This window comes from Raphanus sativus, chromosome 5, assembly GCF_000801105.2.
Source record: "Raphanus sativus cultivar WK10039 chromosome 5, ASM80110v3, whole genome shotgun sequence".
Taxonomy (NCBI): Eukaryota; Viridiplantae; Streptophyta; class Magnoliopsida; order Brassicales; family Brassicaceae; genus Raphanus; species Raphanus sativus.
Window position 1 is genome coordinate 26,953,824 of NC_079515.1, and position 9,474 is coordinate 26,963,297.

Genomic DNA, 9,474 nt, shown 5'->3' on the forward strand with positions numbered 1-9,474 from the left:
ATTTTTAAGTTGCCTTTACACATTCGTTTCTTCTTCTCACTCTCTTCTTGTAGCCGCAAAAAAACCACAAGCCTCTCTCCCTTCCCATACTAGGTAATCTCCGACCATCTTCTATGCTGTATCTTAACTGTTACGTTTGATTCTTTATGTAAAACGTTTTACTCATTTTCTTGGCTTAGTTTTGGTTGCAATGGTTTTGACTTTTTGTTTTGTCTTCGCCGTGTGAGCTAAAGCTTATGGGCTAGCTCTTGGTTTCTTATATGGTGTATTCTTGTATTGGTTTAGAGCTTATTTGAGCATAATTGTGCTGAACTGAAGTCGATTTCGTCTTTAAAAGGTTCTAGTTTTTAGATTACTAGTGATAGTGATGTAATGAATCGAACCAGTTAAGGATCAGTAGATCAGACTTATGCTCTGGTGTTAATTTGCTTCTCATGGTTATTACATTAAAAGATTTTTGCTTTTAACTATGAATAGAAGAATCCTACAGCTTTTGTCTTTTTCTTGAATCTATTATTTGAATGTTCACCTAATGAAAATCCAGATTCCTAGTTAGTTCTTGTATTATAGCAAATAATTGCATTTGGGATTAGCGTAGAAGGAAACCGTTAAGATTCTGAATGAATTTGTTAGGAAAATTTGCTCTGTATTATCTTTTGCTTGACTGATTCTGTTTTGAATCTGAATGTGATTCTGTATACTCATTGTCTTTCATCCTCCAGGTAACTTCGTTGAAAGAGTGCTTTAATGCAGAGATATTACACACCAGGTTCCAATGTGAGATAGAGAATGTGTAACCGGTTGTAGTGACTGTAGCTGATCCACATATGGAGATGAATCAAGAAAGCAAACAGTTTAATGCAGAGATATTATCGCCTAAACAAGAGCAGAGTCCTGGAGGAGGACATGAAGAATGTGTTCTTACCAGTGGTACTAATACAAGTGAAGGAACTTTGACATCAGTTTCTGGTGGTGAGGATTTGGATGTTGATATAGTTGAAGCCGATGAAAACAACACATCCTTCACAGATGAAGAGGAAGATCCAAACGCTACTGAATACTCAAGCTCGTTTTCCGACACTTCATCTGAAGATGCTGACATGTTGTATAATGGACTAATGGAAGACGCTGATGTTGAATCTCATTATTGGGATGAGACTGACTTAGGACCTGCTTATGATTCCTTTAGCAGTGTTTTTCATTTTAGGTGTGTGTGTGTGTTTCAAGCCTCTTTCTTTTTTTCCACTGTTTCTTGATTTTATTCTCTAATGGATCTTTCTGTGTGTGTGTCTTTGTAGGAAGAAAAGGCTGACAAATCACTGGAAGAGCTTTATAAGGCCTCTGATGTGGAGATCCAAGTGGCTTGAGTTGAGAATTAGAGAGTTAGAGACTCAGGCGTTAGAATATCCCAAAAAGCTTGAGTCACTGGATCAAGAAAAGCTTGGTGCAGCTAATACTGATCCATCTGTGTTGTTGGAGAATGGGATGAAGTCGTTGCCTTTTACTAATCCTTCTTACAAGAAAAGAGCAGCAAAGAGGAGAAGGAAGCGTAAGAAGGTTGAGAGCACAGACGATATAGCTTCGTATATGTCTCACCATAACCTCTTTTCTTATATTGGTAAGCCACTATTAACAACTCCTTTTCTCTGTGACTCTGTTTTGTTTTAAACATAACATTCATATACTGTTGCTGCAGAGACAAAAAGATTGAGCTCAGATGGAATGTCAGTGGCTGCTGATGACTTTGGTGGTATGTTCGTTCACTAAAGCTGTTTTTTTTCAGACTGTTCATAATGTTTTGTGTATTGAAAGTTTCTTTCAATGGCAGCTGCTAAGGATCCACGGGTTGATTCAAAGCACCAGGTTGATTTAGTTGATGATGACTCACTGTTCGATCACCGAGAAGGAGATAGTGTCTTAGAGGAGGTTCTCTGGAAGATAGAGCTGGTACATTCTCAGGTTCTTAGAATGAAAAGCCAAGTAGATGTGGTCATGTCCAAGAACGCAGCAAGATTCTCTTCCTCAGAGAATCTGAGCCATCTTGCTGCAAGCTCTGCACCTAGCCCAACGGTTTCCGCTGGAGGAGATGTGATCTCCATTGGAGCTATTTACAACTCTTCTCACCATATGGCAGACTATGTTCTTGGAGACTTAATGTTCTCATCTGAAGGAGTGGTTTCTAGCTACGGAGATGCGTTTCATATTCCTGATATAATAGAAAGTACCGTTGGTCTGTTTGCAGATGCGGATGTTACATTGCATCATCCTCAGATTGGTGACTCTTGTGAAGATGTAAGTTTTTTTCAGTTTTGGTTCGGTTTATATTTTACAAAACATCTTTTTGTCTGATTCAACAAATGTTGCAGATTTTGGATAACATCTTGATTCGAAATGGAGTGGCTGAAGAGATGAATGGTGATGTGATGGAAACTAGTAGCCATGAAGAAGGTGAGAAAGGAGAGGAAGGAGAAGGAACTAGTAGTGTGCCACCGTTACAGCAACTTCAAGAGACAGAACAAGATCACCAAGAAGACAAATCTTTGGTGCTCCAAGATTCGGTTCTGAGATCATGTTTAGCTTCTGAGATGCTTGTTGTTCCTAGGAACAAGAGGACAAGAGGTGGAGAACGTAAAGCGAGTTCTTGGTGCAAGAAACATCTCAGTGATCCTGAAAGCCAGTGATTGCTGGAAGTAAGCTTCTTATGATCAGTCTTTCTTCATTGTCAAAAACTCATTAAACTTCTCTTTAGTCTTTTTTTTTTGTCCCTTCCTTTCTTTCACATTATGTGTGTTTGTAGAACATGCAACTTTGTTTTTTTCTTTCAGATCATTTTCTTCTTTAGCTTTTATTTATGATGATGAAAAAGTTAGAGAGAAGACACAAACCTTGTATAATAAAGCCTTTGATTACAAGTTACTAATATTCAGTCTCTTTTGAAAAGCATATGAAGTTTTGTGCTTTCTGTAATTCTTTTAGGTAGTATGAAATATATTTGATGAGCATCATCTTCTTGGTTTTACCCTCCTTGAGTTCTATTGTGTTATGGAAGAACATGAACAAGCAATGAAGATACAACAAACCAAGCAATACAAAAAGTGAAAATAATTTACAAATCTAATATCCATTTCCTTGATGTTAAGTTACTATTACTATTCTATAAAGTAGAGAAAACTGTAGTTTGTATGCTTTTCTCTTTTTGTATAATTTATAAAAATGTGAAGGAATTTATACATTTTTTTGGAACACATATATTACTTTTTTGTAACTTAGAACACATATATTACGAAATTTGATATACATATATCTTACGAAATTTATACATATATACAGTAGTACGAAATTTCGAACGCATATATTACGAACTCATGTATAAAATGTGAAGGAATTTATATATATATATATTTTTTTGGTCAAAATGAAGAAATTCATATATATATATATATATATTACGAAATTTGCTATAAATTATCTCTATTTGTACTGACAAAACCTCTGTCAATATACAATGTGATCATCTACATATTAATTCTGGTTTAATGAATATAGAACACGTATTTACTGTTTTCACAGGCTTTTACATAATAAATATAATATCAATATACGCATTCACGAGTTTTGTGATCAAAATATTTAAATTAAATGTTTGGAGCTTATCTATTACTTATTAAGAGATGAGAAAGTAGAAAGATGGATTCTTTGTGTAGCCTTGGTGGCCTGTCATGTGCCCTTGGTGGGTGATAATCAAAAAGTATCTACTTCAAGTGGAAATTAATCTGATCTGATCATCCCAAAAAAAAATTTAAGAGAGAAGAAATTATATAAAAGCTTTGAAATTCAGCTTTACTGTATTTGTTTGTTTAAATAATTGCTGCGAATAATTAAATTAGTTTATAAACCAACATGACCAATCATAATGTTGTAGCAGCTTTCTGGAGGTTCTTGATATAACACCACCCACTATATCAAATTGAAAACCATGATTGACTATACTAGTACATGTCAATTATTCCTGACTTCTTCGATCTCTCTATAATTGTCCTCTCTTTCTATGTTTTCAATTGCTTATGAAAGAGTGATCCAATGCGTTTATGATATTTTTATTATCAATAAGATTAGAAACTGTTAGAAAATTTTGAAGTCAATTTTATACAATTAACGCATATTAGAATTGTCGTCATCTTAAATTTATAGATGAAAATACCACAAAAATACATTTGTGTTGTTTCTTTTCTTTTTGAGAAAGGGCCTACATTTGTGTTGTTCTTGTAACATTCATTCCATAACTTTGTCATTTTATCTATTGATAAGTAGAGAGATGGTAGATTACCATCTCTAATATAGTTGGTGTCGATTTGTACACTGATCAAACTAAAATTATAGTAGAATGGAAGCAGAACTAGAGTACTGAATATAAAAAATATATATCATATGATTTAGTTGACACTAATAAACCAGAGTTAGGATTTGAAGGAATATAAGAATTCAGAACTATTTTATATTAGCATGCTCTTGGCTGAATTAAGAAACTTTAAAAATTAACATGACATATGCTCAATAGACTGAAGCATTGGTCATATGCACCCACTTGCTTGAATTTAAACATCATTATGCTCAAAATTGCAAAAGGGACTTTGCAAATTTATTATTTTGGACATACAAATACTGATTATTAAACACCATAAAACCAAATAAATAAAATGGTTTCATTATATGTAAATATTATTAGTAAATATGTGAAAGCTAATAAATGCTCTAACTATGGTGCATGCCCATATTAATCATCATTCAAAAGAAGTTGGTCCCATGAGGTTAACATGATTAATCCAGCACTTAATCCCTTTCTTAATTATTCTCATACATTTTATATAGTCATTTAATATTAGTAGTATTTATTGTACGAGTGTGAGCTGAAGTAATGAAAAGTAAGAACTCAAATATTTCACAAGGATTAAAGATTACAAAGAGAAGATGCCTGAATTGTCGAATGAAAAACTCAGAATAATTACTGGATTTATGTAAAGTAATTGGTCGAAATAATCATCAGAATTTTTCTCAAAATAAGTAAACATAATCGGTTAGACAACAGCCATTCGGTTATGAATATAACATGCAAGATATGAACCAAAGCTAGTTTACAAAAAAAAGATATGAACCAAAGCTCATATGAGATGTGATGCGAGAAGACAACTCCTTAAAGGCTTCAACTGAAAGTGGATCATGAGGACTATGGTAATTGCATTAAAAGCAGCAATTCTGTTCACTTTCTCTTTACAATTTTGAATCTCTTATCTTTCTCTCTCTCCACAACTACAAGACTCTTATGACTGTAAAAGCAAGAGAGAGAGAGAGAAGAGGGAAAAAAACAGATACACTTAAAGAATGAAATAAAGAGGAAAAAAGCTAGTCAATTGTTTAACTCACACTCTCTTCATCTCTCTCCTCTCTCAAATGCTCTAAAATTGGCATTGGGCAGATGAAAAAAGTCTCCATCTTCTTCTCTATCTGTTGGCCATCTCTCTCTCAATCATCTACTCATTCACTCTTCATCTTCTTCTGTTTCATGCAAGATCCAAAGAGCTCACCTGCAAGGTATGCATATTAACTCACTCCTTGAATCACCACTTACTCAATTTTGGATTTTTTTTGTTTGTGTTAGTACTAGTCTCAGTCAATATTCAGAGCACACAGTTAGTCCACTGTGGTGTTTCTCTTGGAAGAAAATGTAAATACCAGATCACATTCTCATTCTTGGTAAAGATAAACTAGGAGAGAGCAAATTCTCTGGACTTCATATTATATTAATTCATGCATAAATATTTTGCCAATACCATGTTTTCTACCCAAGTTCTTGTTCTAAAACCATATATTCAAGAAATCACAATTTTCAGTTTTCAACCCTCAGTATGGTTCCTTTGATATTGTATTATTTTATTATTTGATGAATCCAAAAGCATCTTTGATTCTTTCTTATAAACAGTATTCAATGTTGATAAAACTTTGCAACATAGGTCTGGGCCTATATTGGGCCAGTGTCTATTCTTTGTTCTTCCACTTTCTCTTATGTGTCGTCTATCAATTTGTTTGTTCTTTTTAATACGACCATAATTGTACTACAAAGATACGCGTATCAAAGACAGAAACGACATGTAATATTTTTTTACCATAATAACGGTGCTTCGTTTTATTCTTTTTTGTGGTGTCATGACACAACTGTCAAAATGAAAAATGAAAAATGAACAGTAGTTACTGGCTGCAGTTCCATAATTGGTAAATAATTAAAAATTTATAAAACCCAACTCTTTAATTTGTTTCCCTTTTGAAGTCAAAAATATAAATAAAACTATTCTTATTTCCTTTGACCAAAAAATAAGTATTCTTATTTCTTTCTTTTTCTCTTTTTCTTTTCACAAACCTAAACTTGGAAATCTAATCACCAAATAAGGATGCGTGAGCGTGACGTAACTGTAATGTCAAACAGAAAACCCTGGTACCAGCGAGCAATGGCTGTGGCGAGATTCGCCGCGAACTGGAAAACAATCCCTAAGTCGCCGCCAACGGAGATAACACGTCCGTCGCGAAACCCTAGCGTCAACAAATCATCTAACAACCACCACCAGCTGAGGAAATGCACTTCTCTCAAGGTAGCCGCCAACTCCTTCACTAGGGTTTGTCTCTGCGCTCCCATCGGTCCATACGACGACGTGTTCCGAAACTACGTCCCTCCAAGAAGAAGCTCGAGCTACCCTCCTTCGAAGCCTCTGCCGGCGGTGACGGAGACGGCGATGGTGGCGGCGGCGAGGATGAGCGTGGACTCGGGGAGGAGGATATTTAGAGGGAAGTCGCTGAAGGAGAACGCGTTGATGAGGAGGTTCGTGGCGGCAGAGGAAGAGGCGATGATGGAGAGTAGAAGGAGAGATGAGATGGAGATTGTGAGGAAGAGGTATCAGACGAGGAAGAAGAAGAAGCTTGGACCTAGTCCCCTTAGTCGCATGGTCATCGCTGAAGAAGATCAACAAGCTTTTCATCAATGATTAAAACTTTTAATTAAAAAAACGGAGGAAACATGTTTTATTTTTCTGTAATTTTGTAATTGTGTTTTTTTTTAAACCAAGAGATAATTAATTGCCAGTTTGGTCCGGTTAAATTAATTTGATTAGTTTCCTAACGACTGATTGGTTTTTAAACAATTCAACTAGTGACGTTTAATTAGAGTATACATTCACAATGGATGCTTAAGATTAAAGACTGATTGGTTCTGCAATCGTTCTCTTGGCCGCGAATATAATAAGATTTAAAGGTTTAGATATGAATAATTAATTAAATCAGTGTGGTTGATATGTTTTAAAGGTTTGCATGCATGGATCTACATAGAACATAAAGCATGAAGTGTAGTAATATGTTCTCCTCGTAATTATATAAGAACTCATAAAGATATTATGGTACATGTTTTCTAGCTTAGCTTGAAAGGCACTCAAAAGCATGGGTCTCTGAAATAATCTGACATCATGTGATTTAGACTCAGCATTTTATTATGTTTCCTGTTTATAAACATTTAGTAAATCATGAGTTTACTCTATGAACTATTATTCATTTCTAATTCATATGTTGTAAATCCTCGATCTGCCCAACTGGTTTCAACAAAATATTACTTTACAAAACAAGAAAAAATCACCCTGTTTCATTTACAAAAAAAAAAAAAATCACCCTGTTTTTTTGACATAAAAAAATCACTCGGTTAAATAGGCAAAATGCCTAAAAATCTAAAATGTAGCATGTAATGAAATAAACTAATGTACTCAACATAATCTTCATGTGTGTGTTTTATTTTAAGTACGAAGTGCCCTAAGCACACATCAATATTAGAAACAATATTTTGCCCAACTGGCAAAACCCACAAGAACATTTTTCTTTACAAAAACTTAACTTTGTATTCGAAATCGTCGGATCAGTGCCTAATTTGTTCTATTATCACGTTAACTCAACTGCATATACAAATACAAGTGATCATATCTTAGACAAAAGAAAATTAGTTAGCAAATATTGAAGAATTTTTTAACCGTTGATGGGAAAAAGACATGCGCACGCGGGCAAACTGTGTCAGCCTATGAAGAAGAAGGAATGTTGGGAAGGAGAATTGTCTTGTCACTTTAGGTTAATGGGAAGTTTTTGTTTTCATTGTTCTTCTTGCTTGAATTGTATTCCAAGCTCACATCATTTCATTACTATTCTTACTTTCTAAGATCAAACCCTCGATTTTCCCTATTACTATTACCATTTTCTTTTTATTCTGAAAATCTGGAAACCATTGCACTTTTTATATATCAAAATACCAGTATCAAGCTGGTTGATTTCATCATAAAATCTTTGATGAACTTAAAAAAAAAAACAAATATACACTATACAATATATAAAACTATTAGAGTACGTAATTTAGTACAAAAAAACTATTTAGAGTACGTACTAGTCACATGTTTCTTTGTTTCCTAACACAAAAATTTGATTGTCAACTTTTCGTTTGAGAACTTTATGTAGTCTACCCGTTATATATTAAGTTCTGATCGACTTAGTTAAGTATCCTATCTTATCTTATCTTCTTCTTTTTTTGATAAGGATGTGCATAAATGAGTCATTTTGTACAATACAAAGAGTAAATCTAAAAGCTGTTTATTGCCATTGGTAAGTATTTGAATTTCAATATAAAATGAGTCATTTTGTGCAATACAATTAAAGAGTAAATCCTATATTATCTTCTTTGGGAGATTTTAGTTTTGAATAGATTAAGATATCCAAAAATAGACAAATAAACTTTGTATCGATATTAGTGTGGGAGAGCATATATAATTATTTTGATCATGTGCAACTCATTTTTACGTTAAGACCAGAATTTACAATATGATCTAAACATTATAATAACCACTGAGCTACAAACAATCATTTATCCATTGTAGTAAGTGCTATAGATGTGCACAAGAAAAAAGTAAGTGCTATAGATTAAAGTTTTTTTTTGAGAAATAAGATTAAAGTTACATTTATGCGTTAATACTTAATACTAACCTTAATTTGTTTGAAATATTATTTTAAACGCTTTCTTCCCTAATTTCAAGATCCGACATATCCCAAGGGCGCAAAACATAATGGCGGACAAGCTTGCTCATGGGGCAAAGATTTCACCATCAGCTATGTTATATGTCGACTCGATCCCTCCGGTTTGGCTTTCTGAACCGGTGGAATCACGATAGAGTAGTTTATTGTTGTCAAAAAAAAAAAAAAAAAACGTTTTCTGCAACTAATATTTGGTGAATATAACCGTTGATAATTGATGATAATGATGATTATTAAGTGATTACTACTAGAGAAGAGAGACAAACGAAAAAGAGGGGCCGGGGACAAATTCTTGACTTGACTGAATATAAGAGTTTCAATGTAAAACTAAATTTGTTCTTTAATATGCATTAGAAATGTTCTTATCTTATT

General features: G+C 33.8%; 2 protein-coding genes across 3 annotated transcripts; both read left to right on the forward strand.

Annotated features, from left to right (window-relative positions):
• LOC108856450 (uncharacterized) lies at window positions 1-2,943 on the forward strand. Its single transcript, XM_018630248.2, has 6 exons — window positions 1-93; window positions 723-1,207; window positions 1,299-1,618; window positions 1,697-1,750; window positions 1,829-2,292; window positions 2,367-2,943. Exons 2-6 carry the CDS (start codon window positions 828-830, stop codon window positions 2,679-2,681), a joined length of 1,533 nt encoding a protein of 510 aa, XP_018485750.1. The 5' UTR covers window positions 1-93; window positions 723-827; the 3' UTR covers window positions 2,682-2,943.
• Window positions 2,944-5,230: 2,287 nt separating this feature from the next.
• On the forward strand, window positions 5,231-7,187 carry LOC108857428 (uncharacterized). 2 transcript variants are annotated; one of them, XM_018631415.2, is made up of 2 exons: window positions 5,231-5,589; window positions 6,443-7,187. In XM_018631415.2, exons 1-2 carry the CDS (start codon window positions 5,474-5,476, stop codon window positions 7,029-7,031), a joined length of 705 nt encoding a protein of 234 aa, XP_018486917.1. In that variant the 5' UTR covers window positions 5,231-5,473; the 3' UTR covers window positions 7,032-7,187. The 2 variants fall into 2 exon arrangements, with proteins under 2 accessions (XP_018486917.1, XP_018486918.1); XM_018631416.2 differs by having other exon boundaries at window positions 5,243-5,589; window positions 6,479-7,187.
• The last annotated feature ends 2,287 nt before the right edge of the window (window positions 7,188-9,474 follow it).